This window comes from Cibotium barometz, chromosome 10 (assembly GCF_041138505.1).
Source record: "Cibotium barometz isolate CiBa-2024 chromosome 10, ASM4113850v1, whole genome shotgun sequence".
In the NCBI taxonomy this organism is placed as follows: Eukaryota; Viridiplantae; Streptophyta; class Polypodiopsida; order Cyatheales; family Cibotiaceae; genus Cibotium; species Cibotium barometz.
This window is the reverse complement of record NC_141055.1, coordinates 30,064,740-30,087,522: the sequence shown is the minus strand read 5'-3', so window position 1 is coordinate 30,087,522 and position 22,783 is coordinate 30,064,740. Positions and strand designations below refer to the sequence as shown.

At 46.4% G+C, this 22,783-nt stretch overlaps 1 protein-coding gene across 2 annotated transcripts in view; it reads left to right on the top strand.

The window, feature by feature from the left end:
* Positions 1–16,506, top strand: part of LOC147634767 (putative aldo-keto reductase 1) — a 51,467-nt gene extending 34,961 nt beyond the window's left edge. For both annotated transcript variants that reach the window (XM_086803946.1, XM_086803947.1), the window contains 4 exons: positions 13,705–13,877; positions 15,431–15,530; positions 15,709–15,862; positions 15,956–16,506. In XM_086803946.1, the coding sequence (XP_086660072.1) occupies positions 13,705–13,877; positions 15,431–15,530; positions 15,709–15,862; positions 15,956–16,137 (609 nt within the window). In that variant the 3' untranslated portion in view covers positions 16,138–16,506. The remainder of the gene's footprint in view (positions 1–13,704; positions 13,878–15,430; positions 15,531–15,708; positions 15,863–15,955) is intronic.
* The last annotated feature ends 6,277 nt before the right edge of the window (positions 16,507–22,783 follow it).

Sequence of the window (22,783 nt, the reverse complement as noted above, 5' to 3'; positions counted from 1 at the left end):
CCGGAAGACCACTGTAGACAAGCCAGGTGCCAACTGCAGAACCCCTGTGGGCGACCAGCCACTGGAAAGTCGAGATCCTGCGTGCCTGTCGACTAGCCCAGAGCCAGGTCCAAAAGTCCTCCAAGAACTCCGGTGAGAGTCCTTGAAGCCGCCAGTGCCCCGATGCAGCTGGAGAGACCATCCTCCTCGTCGTCAAAATATGTCGCCCCAACCGAACAGTATACTGGAAAAAGGTGATCTGTGTGGCCTCAAGGGGTGCATAAGGATCATGCCACTTGTACTCGCCAGGGTCCCACTGGAGCCGGGCCAAGGGGCGCGTTGCATATGCCCATATATGCCAATCAGAGTCCACATCTGCAGGGTCTGGGTCTATATGCCACTTCCGAGAAGCGGCGGCCACCACCCGTATCCTCTGAAAGATGCACTCTGCAACCAAAGGCGACTCCACCTCCACTCTCTGAAGTCTGCCCTCATCCTGGATCTCATAGTAGAGGCATCTGCCATCCTTAGTGCAAGCTCTGACAGCAATCAGGATCTCCAACTGAGTAAAGGCTCCCATTCACCGTGGGGCCATGGGCTCGAGAGGCGTGAACCACTCCTCTGTGAGTGCCTCCTGAATGTCATCCCTCATAATCAACCCCCCTCTGAAGTGACCCAGTCTCTCCACCTGGATCTCCTCTGGGAGACTGCAGAAGGCCTGCTAGTCTCCAAAACTGCGTGTTGGGCCTGCCGCCAGTGGTCCCCAGGCTAGACGAGGCCGAGAACCCAGCATATGACCCTGCTCTGTGCGAACCGCTGGGTTCCAGATGAGCGGCTGTCTGGCCCGCTCCTCATCACAAGAAGGAGGTCTCTGAGAGAGCCCTGGTCTCAGTAGCTCCCAAGCTCTCAGGATGCTGAAGGCAGATCTGTCCTCCCATCCTCTACTAAGGCCTGTCCTCCTCATCTCTGTGAAGATCCATCGTATCTCTGGTGCCCAAGTGCCCCCTGCTGGGGGAGCTCGAGCCTGTAGCCGCTGCAAAAGAAGCTCTTTCCAAGGCTCAGCACCTGGAAGCAGCCCCCGAACAATAAGCTTCCCCAATAAGGCTCTACTCTGATCAACTGGATCTATAATGCCCAAGCCTCCTTGGGCCAACGGAAGTGTAATAACTGCCCAAGCAACCTTTGCCCTGGCTGGCTGACCATCTCGCCCAGACCAAAGAAAGTTCCTGATCAGCCTCTGTACCTGGCTGATACAAGAGCTCAAGAAGATCCAGCAAGACGTAATGTACCACATGGTCACCAAAAGCAACTGATTTGCCACCACCACCCTCCCAGCCAAGGATAGCCAAGCTGTACTCCAATACCAAAGCTTCTTCCGAATGCTCAGAAGAAGCGGGGCAATCTGCTGCTCAGGTGACAAATCTAGTCCAATCTGGCATCCCAAATATCGCACTGCTGTGCCAGGAGGAATCCATCTAAAACCCGGGTCTGGGCTCCATGCCGGAGTGGGAGCGCTACTGATCCAAAAGGCCACTGTCTTGCGCCAATTGATCAATGCTCCCGAAGCTGCACTAAAAACTTGGAGCGACTGCTCTGCCCGTTGAAGATTGGCCTCCTGGCCATGCAAAAATAAACCCGTGTCATCAGCAAACTCAGCATCGAGCAGGTCCTCCCCCCTGATTGGGAGCTGGAGTCCTCTCAAACCAACCTCCTCTGCCGTCAGATACATGCTCATAGCCTCCGCAAAGAAGAGAAAAAGAAACGGGGCGAGAGGACACCCCCGACGGACTGATCTGGTCAACTCAAAACTCGGGCCCCTTCCTCCTACAATCAGCACCTGGCTACGAGCTGTGGAATATAGAGCCGCCACCCCTCGAATCCAACCTGGCTCAAAGCCTAGGCGAAGCATAGTGCCCTCTTAGAAACCCCAATCGACTCTATCGTATGCCTTCTCAAAATCGAGAAGCATCACGACCAAGTCCTCACCAAGAAATCTAGCTCGGGCCGTCGCCTCCCAGAAGGTGAAAATGTTGTCAAGGATACTACGCTCCTTGACGAATCCTGTCTGGGTAGCATGAATCAACTCCCCCAGGAAGGGCTGGATCCTCAAACTCAAGGCCTTTGCAAGACCTTGTAGACAGTATTGAGGATCGTAATAAGCCTCCAATGCCGAATATCATCTGATACTCCCTCCCCCTTGGGGATAAGAAAGATCAGGCTCTCTGTAAAGCTCTGTGGCATCACCCTAGTGTCCAAAACATACTGAAAGCCCCTGCGGAGGCCTGGCCCCAAAAGGTCCCAATAGCGCATAAAAAAGACACGTGTCAATCCGTCCTCCCCTGGGCAACTATGGCGCGGAAGGACCCTCAAGGCCTCAGCAAGCTCAACCTCTGAGAGAGGCTCACCCAGAACTGTACGCATACGATATGTGACCCTCCTCTGCACATGGGCCCACACAGTCTGTCTGCAAGTATCCCGAGCCTCAGTGGCTGGCTCTGCTGAGAGCAGGTCTCTATAGAACCCAGTGGCTATGGCTCTGATCTCCTCTGGCTCAGTAGCTACCGAGCCGTCCGGCCTCCCAAGCTGGCAGACTCCTGCTCGAGCATGGCGGGGCCCAGTAATCTCAAAAAACTCCCAGTCACTCTATCACCAAGCTGCGTCCACTGAGAGGCCTGGCGACGATAGTAAAACTCATGTCTCTGCTCCTCTGCCTCTCTAACCTCCTGGCGTGCCTAGCTCAGCTGGGACGCCACCCACTCACATGTAGGCTGCTGCTCCTGAAGGCGCTGAAGCGAAGCAAGGCTACGTCTCAGCGGACGCTCCCTCTCGCGGGCCTCTCCCAGCCGTGTCAAGGCGCAGCGTGCAAAAAAGAGCGGAGCTCGATGAGTCCCTGGGCACACTGGCCTGCTGCATCCTGGTCAGAGCTCTGACTATCATGCCATATCCTCTCAATGTCCTCAGCGAGACTAGGATCTGTAAGTACCCTCTCTGGGATCCTCAACTGCAAGCTGGTCTCCCGTGTCCTCTCCTCAAGAGTCAAAATAACTGGCGCATGGTCTGAAAAAGAGGTGCCAGCGAGAATGCCAACGGAGCCCCCTCGCTCCCCTAACCTGTCGCCCACATAAAAGCGATCAATCCGTGATAGATTAGTCCCTCCTTGCTGGCGATCCGACCGGGAGAAACTAAGACTGTCCTGAGAGCGGGAGAAGGCCTCATGCTGCCATGCATCAGTGATCCTCAGTGTCATGCAAAATCGCTCCCAAGCTGCAAGCTTCGTACCGTGCACTGTAACATGACTGCCTCCCACCCTATCGGTCGGGTCCTCAAGCATGTTGAAGTCTCCCCCGACACACCAATGTGCGGCCTCTGGCAATGCATCCGTAACCTGGGTCCAGAACTCTGCTCTGGCACTAGCATGGTTGGGCGCATAGACATTGAGCACGCCAAAGAGCTCATCATGCGTCCTCAGAATAACATACTGTGCTCTACCAGGCACAATGATCCCGCGATCCACAATGGCCTGCCGCCATACATCCGCAATGACCATACATACTCCTCCCTGCCCACCCAAAGGGCCAAATCCTGCAGACCAAAAGGTGTCCCATCTACCAGGCATCACCGAACCATATCTTCGGATCCTGCTCTCACCCAAATGGTGCTCCTGCATCAACAGAATATCAATACTGCCCCCAACCAGGCATCTCTGAAGCTCCTGCCTCAAGCAACCACGATAACGTATATAATGTGCGCCGCCAAGGTCCTCTACATTCCATGAGATGATCCTCATGGATGATCTGCTGAGGTGGATGTTGTCTCAGCCGTACGGCGGGCCTTCGCAAGCGGCTTGGATGGAGAATAGTCCCCATCCGAGCGGCTACGAATCTGTCCACCCGGTGTACTGCAAGAATCTCGGATTAGGCGCCAGTGGCTGTGTCCCATGGCGACTGCCTCCCACTCAGACAGAGCACCCTCGTGTATACATACATATCCAGGGTCGCGTGCCAAGTCTGCCACAATGCGAACGACCAAATGTCGAATCCCTGAGGCATCCACACTCCCGGGATCAATGAAAAAATGAGCCAACTCCCATAGTCGGCCTATCACATCTGTCACCTCCAGATCGCTCACATGGTGAGAAAACTCAACTGCCTGAGTCTTCAAAGTGCTAAGAGCGAGCTCTAGGGTCCACTCCCGGTCGCAAGGGCCACAGAGAGGGAATGAGAAGGCCATCGCTGAATCAAGTGCCTCCTCCCCGCGGGCCAGAGGTATCACTACATGAACTCGGATGGGCGCTGGCTCATGGGGGCCCTCTGCTCCAAAAAGCCGTGTGAAGGAGTAATCAAAAGTCTCCGAGCGCTGTCTAGTGTCGAGACGACTTAGCCGACTGCGGATAGAGGATATCCGTGAAGCCCGAATCGGCATGGTAAGTCTCCTCTGCGGTGCTCGAGCAAGGTCGGTGCTTAGAGCCCTCCGGACTGCAGGTGAACGCCAGGGGACTGCAAGGGCCTCCCGAGGAGCTGAGGCGAGCGGGGGGGGGGGAGGAGGGGGGTGGGGAAGGAGCCACTGCCGAAACCGGAACGGGGACGGGAGGAGGCGAAGGAGGAAGCGAGGCGGGAGGGGGGGACGGGGGAGGGGGGGTGGGGCGAAGGAGGGGGTGCTGGCATCTCCTGGTCCTCAGTCGGCGCTGGGGTCTCCTCCTGGAGGGGAGCAAAGCTGTTTCTCACGGGAACCCAGTGATGCTGAGTCTGTGGCTGCTACTGCATCGGTCTCTGGGCGTGCTGTTGGGGCTGTCTCCCTCGGCGGCGCCCCTGTCCAGGCTGCCACTCCGAGGTCTCTGTGGGTTGAGCAGGTGTCTCGGAGGCTGCCTGCCGAGCCGCATCTGTGGGCGGGCCATCAGCGGCCTGCTGCTGCGGTGCAGGTCGGGGTCTCCTACGAGGGTAGGCCTTGGCCAGGTGGCAGACCTGTCTACAAATAAAGCACTGGTTCGGGAGCCCCGAAAACTCCACTCTCTAATCAATCCATCCCCCCCCCCCCTATCCTAGGTAGCTGAATGACCTTCGGAAGGGAGGAGATGTCAAGAACCAAGACTCTGACCGAAGGTAGCTCAGCTGCTCTAGTCACCACTGAGGCTGCAGTGGGGCCAGTCTCGAGCACCGAGCCCACCAATGCTCCTAGCCTCGAAAGGAGCGGAAGGTACTCGCGGCGGAGTCCAAGGAAGCAAACAGTAACATGGAAAAGGCGCTCTCCCTACTCGGCCGCTGCGGGGTCAAAGCCATGCTGCCAAGGTCTGAAGAATGCCCGAGCGCCCCTGATGTCAAGGGGACTCATGGCAAGGACCTGGGCCACACTCTGGGAAGTCTCGAACTCGATCTGGTAGTGTCCACGGCCCAGAAGCTGAACGTCCAGGATCTTGCCCACGTCTGCAAGAAGGCGGGCCTGAAGAAGATCCCGGATCTCCCCTCTGTTGGGGCGAGTGCCGACTATACGGCAGATGGTGGAATGTGCCTGGAGGCGTTCCACCTCTGCGGCGAGGCTCGCTTCCTCTTCTGGCGAAAGAGAAAGCCTGATGGGGGTATCCTCAGGGGCGGTCGAGGGGGCTGCAGAAGAGTCCCTCTGAGGTGGGGCGGGAGGAGCCTCCATCAGAGTCTGAAGCTGTGGCGAAGGCGGAGCGAATGCGATACCTGCAAGAACCGAGCTGCACACGAAGGGCGGAAAGGGAAGGCGGAAGGATAAAAAAAAGAAAAACCCCCAGGGGGTGGAAAAACCAGCAAGAAGGGAAGGGGCGGGGGTTGGGATAATGCGGCAAAGAATAAAAAACCCCGGGGGGGGGGGGGGGCGGGAGCAGCACGAAAGGACAGGTGGGGGGAGAGAGAGGGCTGGCAGAGGGGGGGGACGGGACGCTGACGAGGGGAGGGGGGCGCGATGGCGAGCTGAAGGGGGGCAGGCGCTTCGAGGCGAGATGAAGGGGGGGCGCATAAGCGATGGCAGGCGGGGGGGGGGGCGCGAGGGAGGGAAGGCGAGGGGCGAGCAGGCAGCGCGAGCAGGGGTGAAGGCGGGAGCTTCAGCGAGCAAAAAAAACTGATGCTAGACTTATGAAACGTTGAATAAAGTGAATGATGTGCTTATGCTTATATATATGTGAGGGATGCAGTCAGCCAACCATCGGGGCCTGCCGGCCTACTATGGACCTGAATCATTGATAAAATAATGAATAAATGCTGCACTTTTTTGTATGCTGGTCCTGCCACACCTGTTGCCACTCCATAGTACCTGGCTGACTGCTGCACAAGGCCTGCTGCCAGCCGACAGGCTCTTATGCTCTCCCATGCTGATGCTGCTAGTGTTGATGATGATGATGGTGATGGTGCTTATCTTGCTGAAGAAGATGAAGCTTCTGCTGAGGATGATGTTGCTACTGATGATGCTTTTGATGCTATTGATGATGATGTCCTATTGCTTAACCAGGGATTAAGATTGTTCATGCATATGATTAGCCATGGCACGGGTGTGCACGTTACATTCCCTTTTGCTAAACTTAATGACAGAGTGGACACTCTGTCATCCTTCCTCTCTGGACTTCTTACTTTAAACTGGTACTGACTTTGACCTTCTACTTTTAACTGACTTTGACTTTGACTGATATTTTTGTCTGAACACCTTCACTCCTGATCTCCATTTCCAAGTCTTGCCGAAGTGCTGAGCATTTGTTCAACTGCTGTCCCCATGCCTACTTTCCCTTACCCTTAACACAACGTCAGGTCACGTGCTAGAACTGATCATGCCTGTTGCTAGGCCTTTGGAATTGATACGAGAGCTTAATGATGTACTGTTTCTGCGTACATACCCTTAGGGAATACTTCCTCTAGCTTTACCACTCCATCTACTACCCTGCTGCATCCTTTCTGCTGGAACTGTGCACCTTCCTTGGGACAATGCTTAGTGGGCTGAGCTTGAATGCTCTGATACCAATGTTGCATGCGCGGAGGCCTTTGCTGTAGTGATCCACAACCCTAAGCCTGATTAAGAACATTGATGCTGATTAAACATGATTTAAGACAGAGGAGAGAGAAGAAGAGAGAGATTTGGTGTTAGGGTTTTCTGTATTTTAATATGGTACAATTTGGTTGCATAAAAGCTTGTATATGTGTGGGCGTTGGTCAGCCCCAAGGGGTTGACCCTTGACCCCTTTTACATAACTTCTACTGAAGCTAGACTTATGAAATGCTGAATGAACTGAATGATGAAATGAATTATGTGCTTATGCTTATATATATGTGAGGGATGCAGTTGGTTAGCCACCAGGGCCTGTCGGCCTGGTGTTGTCACCAGCCTGGACGTTTCCCAGTATGAAAGGGGTCTGGTGGACTCCAGGATGTCTAAATATTTGGAAAGTACAAGCTTTGGGAATGGGGGATTATCCTAGAATACAAAAGACCACACTCCTAAAATTTAGGAGAGTTGCTATTTTTGGCCCGACTCCGATGGAAACTCTGTTCGCGTCATTACATCTGGAATTGAGCAGATACCAAGAGTTGGCAAAGTGCCTATGACAGAATGTCTACCAGTTGGGATATTTTTAGAGGTAAAGATTATGGAAGGACCCATCTCTTAGATTGGGACATGTGGCAAGAAAGTGGACCAAAGTGAGACAAGTGGCTTGACACTTGTTATAAAGTGAGACAAGTGGCCTCACACTTGTCAGTTTAGCTATTGTGTGGCTCTCCACTTGTCATCGTAGCCTTCTCTTGCCATTTTAGCTCATGGGAGGCCCAAATCTATAAATTGGAGCCCTCTCTCTTCATTTATGGAGGCTCTCTTGCTGCACACTAGCCTCTACCACCGTTACAGGCTGCACTAATGATGGCTACTCTCTTTCTCTCTCTCTTGAAGGCTGCCCATGAAGAATACCGGCTGTTGGGGACTGTTTTGGAGGCTTCCATCGCGAAGAAATCCTGAAGGCAAGGGTATTTAATCATTTATTATGATTTCTAGCCATTGTACTTGTTGTACCAGCATTTGTACTTGTTGTACTTGCTATACCAGCCCTTGTACTGGCTGTACCAACTTCTGTACTTGCTGTACCACCCATTGTATTGGCTATACCAGCTTTTGTACTTGTTGTACTTGCTGTACCAGCCATCGTACCTGCTGTACCAGCCCTTGTATTGGCTGTACCAGCTTTTGTACTTGCTGTACCTGCTGTACTAGCCACCGTACTTGTTGTACCAGCCATTGTACCAGCCAGTGTACCTGCTGTACCGGCTGAATAGAGAGTTGTACTTGTTGTACCCTTGCTATTGCATGAAGACCTATGGTTTTGGGGAAGAATCAGTACCCACACGGAGGTATATGGATTATATTGTTGGCTCGGCATTTCTACAGTCTATGTTCCGGCTTGGTAGCCTTGTGTTGGGCTGTGTTATGGCATTTGTATATGGATAATCCGGCATCTCCTGTGGGGAGAGTAAGGCCCTCAAAGCTTGTACATGATATTATTCTCCTTGGGTAATAAAATACTCCAAGGGGGGGGGAGGTCGGCCCATTCTGGCCTCTATGCGGTGTCACACGTGCAAGCTCCATTTTCAGCATTTGTGGATGTTTTGTCCAGCTTTATGTTTTATGCAGAGTGATGATGGATATGTGTTAAGGCTGTGGCCATGTTTAAGTGTTTTAACATGCATTGATGGTATCAACAAGTGTATAAAAGGCCCTAGTCCCCCGGGCATCCGCCGCGAGTTACATTGGTATCAGAGCATAGGCTTTCTTGGAAGCAGAGGCTTCTTTCTATCAATAAGGAAGAGAAAAGATCTCAAGTGGGGACCACACTTACCATCATTGCTATTAAGCATGGCCAGCCACTTCAGAGCCTATGAAGCAAGAGCATGAGCAATAGACAGCTTGGTGTAAGGATTTATGAATTCACAAAATTTATCTTGGAAGTATGGAGTTGGCTTTATGTGCACACGTTTAGCACTCTTTCCATATGGATATTGTGGATTATATTATCAAGCTTACAGGCAAGATATATGGAGATATATCTCGGGATATCTTAAGAATATGGTGAGGAGATATTTCTTTTGGCTTCAGGACCAACCTAGCAAAGAACAGCTAAGTATACTTTGAGTTTGCAAAGTTGGTGCTTTTGCTATTTACTATGTAGTGTTTTTGATGTTCACTAACCCTTGTATAGCTATGCAAGGAGAAAGGTGTTATTGTTTGCCTTGAGATGGTTTCAGGGAAACATTGTTTATGGCTGCCTTTAATGGGATGAATTCTTTTCATGGCTCCCTTTATTGGGATGGATTATATCTATGGAGATTTCTTTCTTGGACAAGATTAAGGACGAATCTGTCCCAGTTTATAGAGAAGAAATCTTTGGATATCTCATGGATATGATGCTTTTATGGATAAAGTCCACCTCTACTCCAAGGTGTGTGGATAGCACGGAGTATGTGGTAAGAGTTATGGTATACAAAGATTATGATATACAGGTCTATGGATTCCTGGACTTCTTTTCTAGGGATTTGGATCCATCCTCAGGTTTATGGATTATGTTTATGGCTCCCTTTTACTGGGATGGATTATTCTTTTTGGCTCTCTTTATTTGGGATGCATTGGACTTATGAAACTCATGATTCACATACCCTGTGTAGTGTTCTCTTGTCCTACGTGCTCTCTTGAAGATTGTTTCTACCATGTGAGGGTGGAACAATAGAGAGCAGATGGAAGGGAACATGGGCACTTCAAAGGGTAGTGACAAGCACAACATACCCTGTGTAGTGTTCTCTTGTCCTACGTGCTCTCTTGAAGTTTGTTTCTACCATGTGTGGGTGGAACAATAGAGAGCAGATGGAAGGGAACATGGGCACTTGAGAGGTTAGTGTGAGTTGGTGGCCGAAATGCCTACAAACTATTGGTGGCCGAAACGCCTATAAACTATGTGTAGCAGAAATGCTTATGGAACACCAGGTTATCTATGCCTGCGAGTGATTGTTTTCAGGACTCCTTGTTTAGCCGCCCTGTGTAGTATTTCTCTTGTCCTAAGTGCTCTTCAAGATGTTGCTACCTTGCTTGGTAGAACATAGAGCCAATGGTAGAGAATATGGGCACTGAAGTCGGGCCGGGCGTCAAGGCAGCTCCTTGGTGATCTACATCGACATACCATTGTTTTCTAAATACTGAATTTCATATGCATTGGCATGGAGGATTTGGCAATGGATGCCTGTGAAGCTATGTATTGAATTTCTCCAATAGTAATACAATTTACTCAAGGGAGGGGTCGGCCGTTCTGGCTAATTGTGTGTCTCTTGTAAGCCCACCTCTCATCCAAGGTGTGTGGTCAGAGTACCAACACGGAGTGCAAGTGGTAAAGTGGACATGACGGGACTTATGTCTATGCCAAGGGTCATGTGGACCGATGTCTTGTTGGCAGGAGACTTATTTTGTCTCGCCCATTTACTTGGGACATGGATTATGATATCTGGACTTATGGGACTGATTTGTCTCGCCTATTTATCTTGGGACATGGATTATGATATCTGGACTTATGGGACTGATTTGTCTCGCCCATTTATCTTGGGACATGATTATGATATCTGGACTTATGGGACTGTTTTTTTGTCTCGCCCATTTATCTTGGGACATGATTTTGATATTGGTATTATGGAGACTTATTTAGTCTCGCCCATTTCTTTGGGACATGGATTCTTCAGTTATATTGGATTTTTGAGACTATCTCGTCTCGCCCAATCGATGGGACATGATTATATCTTGAATATATGGCTTGAAGCTTAAAGTTGCGGACAACTTTTAAGAAGTTGGGGAGGATGTCACCAACCTGGACATTTCCCAGTATGAAACGGGTCTGGTGGACTCCAAGATGTCTAAATATTTGGAAAGTACAAGCTTTGGGAATGGGGGATTATCCTAGAATACAAAAGACCACACTCTAAAAATTTAGGACAGTTGCTATTTTTGGCCCGACTCCGATGGAAATTCTGTTCACGTCATTACATCTGGAATTGAGCAGATACCAAGAGTTGGCAAAGTGCCTATGACAGAATGTTTACCAGTTGGTAGAGGTAAAGATTATGGAAGGACCCATCTCTTAGATTGGGACATGTGGCAAGAAAGTGGACCAAAGCGAGACAAGTGGCCTGACACTTGTTATAAAGTGAGACAAGTGGCCTCACACTTGTCACTTCAGCTATTGTGTGGCTCTCCACTTGTCATCGTAGCCTTCTCTTGCCATTTTAGCTCATGGGAGGCCCAAATCTATAAATTTGAGCCCTCTCTCTTCATTAATGGAGGCTCTCTTGCTGCACACTAGCCTCTACCACCGTTACAGGCTGCCCTAATGATGGCTACTCTCTCTCTCTCTCTCTCTCAGGCTGCCCATGAAGAATACCGGCTGTTGGGGACTGTTTTGGAGGCTTCCATCGCGAAGAAATTCTGAAGGCAAGGGTATTTAATCATTTATTATGATTTCTAGCCATTGTACTTGTTGTACCAGCATTTGTACTTGTTGTACTTGCTATACCAGCCCTTGTACTGGCTGTACCAACTTCTGTACTTGCTGTACCACCCATTGTACTGGCTATACCAGCTTCTGTACTTGCTGTACTTGCTGTACCAGCCCTTGTACTGGCTGTACCAGCTTTTGTACTTGCTGTACCACCCATTGTACCACCTGTACCAGCTTTTGTACTTGCTGTTGTACCAGCCACTGTATCGGCTGTACCAACCATTGTGCTTGCTGTACCGGCTGAATGGAGAGTTGTACTTGTTGTACCCTTTCTATTGCATGAAGACCTGTGGTTTTTGGGGAAGAATCAGTACCCACACGGAGATATATGGATTATATTGTTGGCTCGGCATTTCTACAGCCTATGTTCCGGCTTGGTAGCCTTGTGTTGGGCTGTGTTATGGCATTTGTATATGGATAATCCGGCATCTCCTGTGGGGAGAGTAAGGCCCTCAAAGCTTGTACATGATATTATTCTCCTTGGGTAATAAAATACTCCAAGGGGGGAGGTCGGCCTATTCCGGCCTCTATGCGGCGTCACACGTGCAAGCTCCATTTTCAGCATTTGTGGATGTTTTGTCCAGCTTTATGTTTTATGCAGAGTGATGATGGATATGTGTTAAGGCTGTGGCCATGTTTAAGTGTTTTAACATGCATTGATGGTATCAACAAGTGTATAAAAGGCCCTAGTTCCCCGGGCACCCGCCGCGAGTTACAGGTGTGGACCTGAACCATTGATAAAATACTGAATAAATGCTGCACTTTGCTGTATGTTGGTTCTGCCACACCTGCTGCCACTCCATAGCACCTTGCTGCTAGCCGACAGGCTCTTATGCTCTCCCATGCTGATGCTGCTAGTGTTGATGATGATGATGATGGTGATGGTGCTGATCCTGCTGAAGAAGTTGAGGCTTCTGCTGAGGATGATGCTTCTGATGCTACTGATGATTACACTCTGAAAAATAATTATGGATGGTGTAATCAAGGTATTAGCACTTGGTATAAGGTTCTGTAGTCAAAAGGTTTTGCTAGTGATGATGCTTCTGAAGCTAATACCTTGATTACACCATCCACAACACTTGGGAGAATGTTGCTTCAGTTCGACACCAATATCTGGATTTTGTCTTCCAATCTCTCTTGTTAGGAGGTGGAGAATGTTATGTCCCGTGTTGTGTGGACATAACGTGGCTAGTGTTAGAGACCGGCCGGATAGTTCTTATAGTAGTGTGAATTGGTCAAGTGGCTACATAGTTGGGATTATCGCTCATTTGTGAGTAGTTCCAGTTGTGGAGTTCTCCCTTGGACTAGGGCATCCCAAGGGTCCCAGCTAGTGGTTAGTCCACTGGTAGGCAATGCCAGTGAGAGCCGAGATGGCTGGGATATGTGGAATGGGTTAGCATGCTTTGTGGGCACGTGCTTGCTAGGGTTGTGCTGGTGTCTAGCTCGGTGGGTGGCTTACCACTACGCTTGGTTTGGAGCCTAGGGTTGGGTGGCGAGTACTAGCCAAACCCCTTTTTTTTCCCTTTGTTGTTTTGTAATTACAATGATATGCAGTGTCGCCAAGTAATGGACGAGCTTCACGGATCGTAAACAGTGAGAGTCATGGGAACCCAGTGCTCACACAAGTGGAATCTTATTGTGATGTGTTTCATGTATGCCTTACTTGGTGATGCTCTAGCTGGGGATTGCTTGGTTTCCAGCTCGGGAATGGTTTGGTTTCCAGATTAGAAATGGCTCGGGAATGGCTTGGTTTCCAGATCAGAAATGGCTTGGCTTCTCTACTTGTCTAGACGTGGAGAACTCAACACTTGAGTGATAGAATGCAATTCACGGTGGGAATGATAAGAGATGGAAAAGGGGACTAGTTTTCACTCGACATTACATGTAAGCAAGTATGTAATTAAATGACGAGTTTTGAGAGAAAAAAAAAAGAAGGAAAATTCAGATGTTGTGTCAAATGAATTTTAGATACGTTGTTTTTAGTGATGAAATGCACTGATTTTCCTTTAACCAGCCCATTTCCTTACAATTAATCTATCTTAGCTAACATGCCATTTCATGGACCTTATCCTATTGAGTCCATTACAGAAGTAATTCACCTCATGTGATAAAATCATTTCCTTGTAATATGAAAGTAAGATCTTAGTGAGAGTTTGCTTTAAAAAGCTGTCACATTTTTCTTTGCTTGCTTTGTAAAACAGGTGTTTGAACTCAAAAAACTGGTGGAAGAAGGAAAAATAAAGTACGTTGGTTTGTCTGAGGCAAGTCCTGACACTATTCGGAGAGCTCATGCTGTTCATCCAATTAGTGCTGTTCAGCTAGAATGGTCCTTATGGACCAGGGACATTGAAGACGACATCGTTCCATTGTGCAGGTAATCATTGAAGCCTTTCCAGCAGTTAACAGCTTTGATCGTGAGCTTGAACTTCACTCACTCACATAAGATGTTCCTAGCATTATGCATACTTATTGAGACTGTGTAAACACACCTGCAGCCATGCATACATACATACCTTACATACACATGCATGCTTGTGTACATGCGTGCATAGGTATATAGTAACACTACGGTTACATCCCAAGCCCGGAGCTGGTTATAGGCTTAGGTATAAGGGAATCGATCATTCCATGCTGGACTTGTGGCTTAGCAGAAACTACTTCGTACAATGACACTGGAGAAGTTTTGCTAGGCGTTCGAGACACACTTCGTATGAAACGCGTTTTAGAAACACTTCATATGAAACATGTTTCAGAAATGTTTTGTATGCCTAGCAGAAATTGGAGAAGTTTTTTAGAAACACTTAGTATGAAACACGTTTCAGAAATGTTTCGTACAATTCATATGTTTATGAAATATTTTATACAATAAAGGGGATATAAAATGCCTGTTTAGGGATCGGCCGATGCACAGAGAGACGGGTTCAAGATAGGAGCTGCTTTATGGTGGGAGGATTATGGGGCTCGTACACCAGAGCTTCAATCATTGGCAGTAAGGATCTTGTCTCAAAAGTGCAAGCTCCTCTCCCATTGAGCAACTGTAGAAGAGGAACAAATTTGGGACAAAACAAGTCAATGACTTGATTTTTGTTGAGTGCTAATTTGCGCTTGCTTGGTGATATGGCTTCTCTCAAACTAGAGAAGTTTATATTACTTGATGAGGAGTCCTCTGATGATGAGGAGACACATGGACTTGCAGATCCTGGTGAGGATGGGGTTGAAGATTTGGATGCTGTAGATGTTGGTCTTGATGATATGGCTTTCTTGGATGACATAGATGATAGTCTCCTTGAAGGCATTATTGGTAGTAGCCATACATGATATCTCCTTACTATTTGCATGTCACCTTGAGGCTTGGACTCTGGACTTGGGTTGTTTCTTCTATCTAGGCCGTGGGCCACATTTTGTCTTTTGTCACTTATGTTATATATGATGTGGGCTAATTTATTTTGACCTCTAAGATCTATTAGTATCTAGCCATGCAAATTGTGTGGTGCACTAGACTTTAGTGTGTGTGTGGTTTGGTTATATCTAAACTTTTGCAAATTCTGTAAGTATGTCTTTTTGTTTTAAGGTTACGTAATATGGGTGTTAAAATGAGCATTGTATATTAAGATTTATTGTCATTTCTAGGAATTATCTAGGTCGTTCCCCCTCGTTCCCGTTCCCCCTTTGGTCCGTTCCTGTTCCCTTGGTGGGGCTTTTGCTCCGTTCCCGTTCTGTTGCTACTATGATGCTTGGGATGCACAAGCATAGCATAGCTTTTGTCAAAGCATAATTAGAATAGGGTTTGTCAAAACATAATTAGAGAATTCTTGGTTAAGAATGCAGAAGTAAACCCATATCAAACCTGGAGTGTAATGCAGTTGTAGGCATTTGTGGCATATTCTCAGTTTAACAACAGGCCGTTTGTGATGGTTAAACCCACAGGAAGCTGGGAATTGGAATTGTAGTATACAGTCCTCTAGGCCGTGGCTTTTTCTCTGGAAAAGCCACTGCTGAACAGTTGTCTGATACAGATGGTAGACTGGTAAGCTTTATAAGTACTTATCCATATTTTTATGGTTGGGTGTGTGTGTGCGTGTGTGCATCAATGTAGGGTACAATTAAAACAAGAGTCCAGCAATGTGTGCGTGTGTGCATATAGGGTACAATTAAAACAAGAGTTCAGCAAGGTATGTTACATAATGCATTTGTGTCCATGTCAGGTCCGACACCCAAGGTTTCAGCGTGAGAATCTCGAAAAAAACAAGGTTTTCTATGAGAATATTGCAAAACTGGCAGAGAGGCATGGTTGTACACCAGGACAGCTTGCTTTGGCATGGGTTTTGCATCAGGGGGATGATGTAGTGCCTATTCCTGGTAAGCACCTTAAATCTGCAAGTTTGTATTTGCTTCGCGGTAAGAACTTGCATGTTTGCGAAGCATGACATGGGATGCTCTTGATTTGGGCAGGCACATCAAAGACGAAAAACTTTGACGAGAACTTAGGTTCCCTTAAAGTAAAGCTCTCTCAAGAAGAGCTTAAAGAAATTGCTGCTGCAGTACCCGTGGATGAAGTTGTGGGGTTAAGATACGCTGATAGTCACTATAAGCATGTATACAAGTTTGCAGACACACCTGCTTTCCAAGCATGAGAAAAGCTGTTACTAAAGCTTTGTACATTGTGATCTTTGGGGCAGTATGGTATGCTTATAGACGGAGGAGGAAAGAAAAGGATCTACACATAAGCCATGCTTGAAGTCGGATACTATACATGAAGATGTTTCTTAGCTAGACATAAGCCGTGGGCTCAAAGTGTATGCTGTGGCAACTCAAAATGCCAAGATAATTAATACTGCCAATAGAAAGCTCTGTTCCTTTGGATCTTATGGCAATCCATTATATATATGTGTACACACATACACACAAATACATTTAAATATATATATATGACTTAGAGGTAGACATTCGGGCATATAAACCTAATATTGATTTGGTCTACTAAAGAGAAACCTTTCTTTGTACAATATAAGTATTCTCATGCTTTTGAGTGGTTTTGATAGGCAGGGCCTTGTTTTAAGTGCGAGATGTTGTAGGACTTGCAGAAAAGACTAAGACAGTGTGGCACACAAGATCACTATAAATCACCATTGTGATTAAAGAAAAAGAGTGTAAGTTGCATTCCTGAGAGGAAGAAAGCAAGGAGATCAAATGCTGTGCGCGCGCGCACGTGTGTGCACAGTGTGACATCTTTATAATGCCATTCTGTGATTGTCTTGCATTGAGAACACACACACACACACACACATACACACACACACACACACACATGCATAGAGCGCACAATGAAAGAAAAAGGATGTGACTCACCTCTCCCAGCTGTAGGTTTGCTTTGCGGAGCCTCCTTGAGCTTGGGAGGGATCCACTTGTGCATCATCACCTTTAGATCATGAGACTACCTCGTAGTCAGACCACCACCATGCATGGTACTGGTATACAAAGCTCGGCAACCCTCGGCCCATTTTAGATCTACATCCACACAAGGCATGCTCAACATTGAGCTCGTCACATGCTCATATAGGACTTGGTGTATGGTACTGGTCTACAAAGCTTGGTAGCTCTAGACTTACCTTCGGGCTAGTCTACATCTAGATCCACACAATGCATGCTAAAAATTGAGTTATGATGAGCTCGTCTCATGCTTATATAGGACTTTGGCATTGTACGATCCATACTTGAATGGGCTAAATTTCTCTCTCTCAAAAGCTAGTTGCTTTTTAATATGATGCTTATGGACATCATCCCATGCCCATGCCAATGCCAAGGATGTAAACAAACTTGTCCTCTTAAGAGCTCACCTCCGTAGGAGTAAAGACAAATGCTCTCCCTCAGAAGATGCTACTTAATCTTCATTTGTCTTGTATGGAAGCCTTGACCATTAAACATATCTAAATGCATAAAATGCTTTTTATGAATAGGAAAGTCTTTATTCTTTTTATGGTAGTGTCTAGTCCTTTAAAATAGAGATTAGGTGCTTTATGACACTCCTTAATAACTATTAGCACAATGCTTCTCCTTAATGATATAAGTAAAAATGTAGTGTAAATTGAAGAGTACAATTAAATGTCCAAATCAAAGGAGTTTTGTAAAAGAATGATATTGCATGAAATAGCAGCTTTCAAATGTTTGAACTCTCAATGGTAGATATTAGTGTATAATTAACTAATAAACAACATAAAACTTTGTGAGAAAATGCTTACATATGTATATATATATATGTTAATCACTCTGTTAGTTAACATGGTTTACCCACCTGACCTACCATAAGGTGATTTGCCATCTCACTTGCTCGGACGGACACTTATCTTTTATAAGATGGCGTTGGAATATATAAAGCAACATTACCATGCGCTTAATGTCAAATACGGAAACTCTTTAGATTTTGTGTATATAGTTTCTTGAGAGTGGTAATAGAGGTCGGATCATTTTTAAGTTTGACTAGCCTAGTGTGAAAACTAGTCATTTGTATATAAGTCATTTTTGACAATAAGCAAGATACAATCATTCCATTGTAATAATTTTGTTGTAAGATGGTGTTGGAATATATAAAGCAACATTACCATGCGCTTAATGTCAAATACGGAAACTCTATAGATTTTGTGTATATAGTTTCTTGAGAGTGGTAATAGAGGTCGGACCATTTTAAAGTTTGACTAGCCTAGTGGGAAAAATAGTCATTTGTATATAAGTCATTTTTGACAATAAGCAAGATACAATCATTCCATTGTAATAATTTTGTTGTAAGCTTTCCTTCTTCCCTCTTCATGCTTGCTTGCATGCTATTGGATTCTTACATGCTAGATGGATGCTTGTTTGAATAGATATGATTGTAGGTTTCTCGCTTCCATTAGCTTCTTCATTCCTCACCTTTTGTGAGAGAGAACCATCGAGAAGAACCATCTCTTCTTGCCTTCATCTAGGCATTGAGAGCTCTACCTTCACCCATTGGCAAAGGAGCATTGCGGTGCGTGACAATGGAGTGAGGATGCGACGGCATACGAGCTAGCACGTTCACATTGGGAAGTAGACAAAGCAATGAAATCTTAGAGCTGCAAAGTGTTAGTCTTTAAATACATGTGATTGTAGGTTTCCTGCTTCCATAAGCTTCTGTATGTCTTTTGTGAGAGGGAAATATCGTAAGAAGAACCATCTCTTCTTGCCTCCATCTAGGCATTGAGAGCTTTACCTTCACCCCATTGGCAAAAAAGTATTCCAATATAATAATGGAGTGAGGATGCGAAGGATGAGCTAGCGCACCCACATTGGGAAGCTGCATTTGGGGCTCTAAGGTAACACCCAATGACACATGCTTCAACAAGTCTAAGGTAAGCTCTTGACTAGAGCATATTTAGTGACGATCTCAAGGAGTAGCCTGGGGCTTAGCTCCATTTATCCGTCCATTCCAAGCTATCGGGTTATTGCCCGGAGGTCGCACTCCGAAAAGCATACACTTTTCAAGCCATTGGATGTGTTTAATTTGAAGTTTGTTTGCTAGGATAAAATCTTGGTTTCTTGGTGATTTTCATGAAATTGAAACCTTAGAGACTTAGATTCATTGCTTTGATCTAAGGATGTTAAGAACAATGGTTAACATTATTCTAAGTGTGGTTATGCTTCATGTAATTTATTTTTATGCAAAACCATGCTAAACACTTCATGTAAAAAGATATAGGATGACCGAGCTTACGACATTTATAACGCCCACTATGAGCAACAAGCCTAGGTGTACATAGAGCTAGAGAACCAATTTTGGGCCCCCAATTGTTAAATGGGCGGTTGACCCCGTTGTAAAGAGAGAGCTCATGTATATAAGTGACTTATGAAAAGGATATAATTCCATTATCACAATCGAGTCTTCTTGTTTTTCTCTCTTGCTCTCTTCTGGCTATCTATGGTGGTGAGCTTGGGTGTGGATGCATGCATGCTTGCTTGATTATATGTGTGCTTGTAGGTGATGCTCTCTACCTTCTCCCTTCTTCTTCTTCTCCTTGGTCTCTGTCTCTGTCTCTCTCTATCTCTTGCACGCATGATGGCATTAAGATAGGAGTAGATCTCTCCATAACTCGTTCTCTCATTGCGCCCTACCTAGATCAAGGAAAGCTCCACTTGGGTGACATAAGTGGTAGTGGAGTGAGCCCCTAGTGGCTTCATATCGAGGAGTTAACTCTCTTAGGGTTGGCTAAGTGCATGTTCCTGAACCGACCCTTGTATCTTTCCTTTTCTCTTCTCTTCTTCCTCTCTCATGCAAGGAGAATGCTCATGTAGGTGAACATCTTTGGCACCATGCCCAGGATAGCACTTAGCTTAGGGTCCTCCATAATCTATTCCTAAGCTAGAGTCTTGTTTTTGCCTAGATGGAATGCAAACCCACTGGTAGAAGTTGGTTATGAGATGCTTGTTTGAATTGTGTTATTTTGTGTTTCCTTGTACAATGGAGTTGCAAGAGAATTGGGAGCATTAAGAGCTTCGGAGGTTACACCAAAAGAAGAAGCTACAAGTGCTGTGATTTTTCTCTTCATTTCATTAATTTTGATTTTTCTTTGAAGTAGTTAAAAAACTACATATTCGCTAAATCCCACCATTAATCTTAAGATATTACGATTAATTAGGTGTTCCTTGCATCATTAGATAGCTTAGGACTAGCCTAAGCCATCCATAAAAAGAAAACCCTAAAAAATCATCAATTGAGGGGGAGAAATTAGAGAAAGACCGTGGAAAAATTGGGTGCAGTTCAATCTCAAGTGAAGTGAATGGCTGTTCACTTCACAGAGGTACGATTGTAGCTCCCTTAGCCACGCTTGTTCACTTCTTGTTGGAGAATCTCACCAAATATGTCTCATAAATGAGAGTCATGTGCATTAAAAAGGGCATAAATGTACATTTAAAGAGCATAAATGTAGTACAGCTTAACTATAAGGAGAATATTTGAAGGTGGCTGTCAGAAGATACATCGTTTTGGCGTAGTCAAGATATTTGCTTGTCAGTCTCTCTGTGAACGTCAGTACCTTCACAAACGTACGTCCATTCCTTCCCAAGCTTGAGTGAATGGCTATACCTTTACGAGTGAACGCATATTTTCCCTCACGGATGAAAGTCTTTTTCCTAACACAAGACACAGATGTACCCTTTTGTTAATTGAACGCTCGTTCCACTGATAGAGGAATGCCCATTCTTCTCTCTAGTCACAATCGTACTGACACATGAATGCCCATTCCTCCACAAGGGAATGCCCGTTCCTGTTTCCAATCCATGACTGTACCTACAATGTACGGTCGTAACTCTTATTAAGCCACGTCCATACCTACATCTGGTAAACGGCCGTTCCTAAGCTCCCTAAGGGCAAAAAAATTTCCCTGTCTAGAGTGTGACTCTGCACTGTTACTCAATGTATTCATGCACCTATGTTCAGGGAAATTGGTGCGAAACAACCCCTTATTCGACGACACTCAACCCTCTTATGCACAATCACTTGTGCTAGATCTAACCCTTTGGTTAACACAACATGGAGTCAAAAAGTGTTAGTCTTTGGTTAACACAACATGGAGTCAAAAAGCGTTAGTCTTTGATAGCAGTAGTGAAAGCATAGGACATCTAAGCACGGGACAAACCACCCTCGACTTAGAGTCAAGATTGCCTAGTGCATGGACAAACCATTGACTCAAGAGCAAGCCCCAGGATCCCCTGCATATTCACGAAGGAGTCTTGCCTTGAGATTAAAAAACTTTATCCTGGGAAACAAACAATCAAAAGAGCCTCATCCCAGGGACACGAGCATGAAAAAACTCACACCTCAGCTAGATCCGAGACCAGAGGTAGGACAGGGTCCTGATGACCTAATTCAGATTGATCCAACGATTTGGGGAGCCATGTTGGATGCTGCGGCGGGTAGATTCATTCCAAGATCGTAGGCTAGCACCAAGCCAAGGACAAGAACCAGCTCCACAAGGTCTAGAGACCTCCTACCAAAGAGAAAGAGTCCACCCATAACTCTCCAACCAGCTCCACGAGGTTTAGAGACCTCTTACCAAAGAGAAAGTCCACCCAGAACTCTCCAGCCCCCAGCACACGGTACACATGTACAAACACTACCCACCTCGTGGGGTGTATCCCAGATACCATATGGATCCTTATGAAGCATACACCAGCCCACCACTGAGACATGGTTCATAGATGGGATACTATCTTCTTGGTCTAGCTCCCCGGCCTATAGTACCCCAATCCGCACAAGCCCTCGATCATGGTAGAATTAACACCTAAAATGTTGAGGATAGCCATGAAAATAGGAAAGGGGGTAGCTTCAGGAATTGTACCACCAGCACCTGCGAATTCGGTGCAAGGGCCAAGACCGGAAAGAAAGAAACCAGCCCACATTTCCAAACTTATCAATTACTAAGTTTAATGGGTCCGGAGACCCATACCTCATTTGGAGATGTTTAACCAGATCTGTGAGGCATTTGGACACATGGAAGATTAGGTTAAGGTGAGTGCCTTTGGCCTCACCCTTGACGGGAAAGATGGACAGTGGTTTCGATCACTAAAAGTGGAAGACAAGGCTACCTTTAACGCCTTGAAAGAGGCCTTGAAAGAGGCCTTCAAAGAAGGATATTCAAGATAAGGAACTTGATGGAAGACAAGGCTACCTTTAACGCCTTGAAAGAGGCCTTGAAAGAGGCCTTCAAAGAAGATATTCAAGATAAGGAACTTGATGGAGTCTACTCGAACAGTTGTAGAACGTAAAACAGAAAGAGGAGGGAGAATCCATCCGGGACTATATCAACTAGGTGAGATATCTTCCCTCTGGTTGTAAACGATAGGGACAAGTTCTGTGAGTGACGAAAGATTGATCGATTGATTCCTAGAGGGACTTGAACATGTAGCCGTGCATAACTCCCTATATGCTCTAGGGCATACCTCCTTTGAGCAATGCTGCAGAAACACCATGGATTTCAAGGCCAATTTCAAGGAAACTCGTTCCCGAGAATTGCATGAGGGCACTTCTGAAGCTTCCTTCAAAACCACAAGCACAAAATTGGAAGGAAAGGAAAGGAAAAGAATTCTTTTTAGGACAATAGGTGGAGCAGCTAGCATTAATGCAACAAATGACACAACAATGGAGAGTAGGCCAAGGCCGTGACCAAGTTGGGCAACCTCATCTTTACCCCAAGAGAGAACTAGTGTGGTGCCTGATTTGTGCAAACCACACTAGGACGGAATGTCCACATTTGAGACCTAGATTCACTC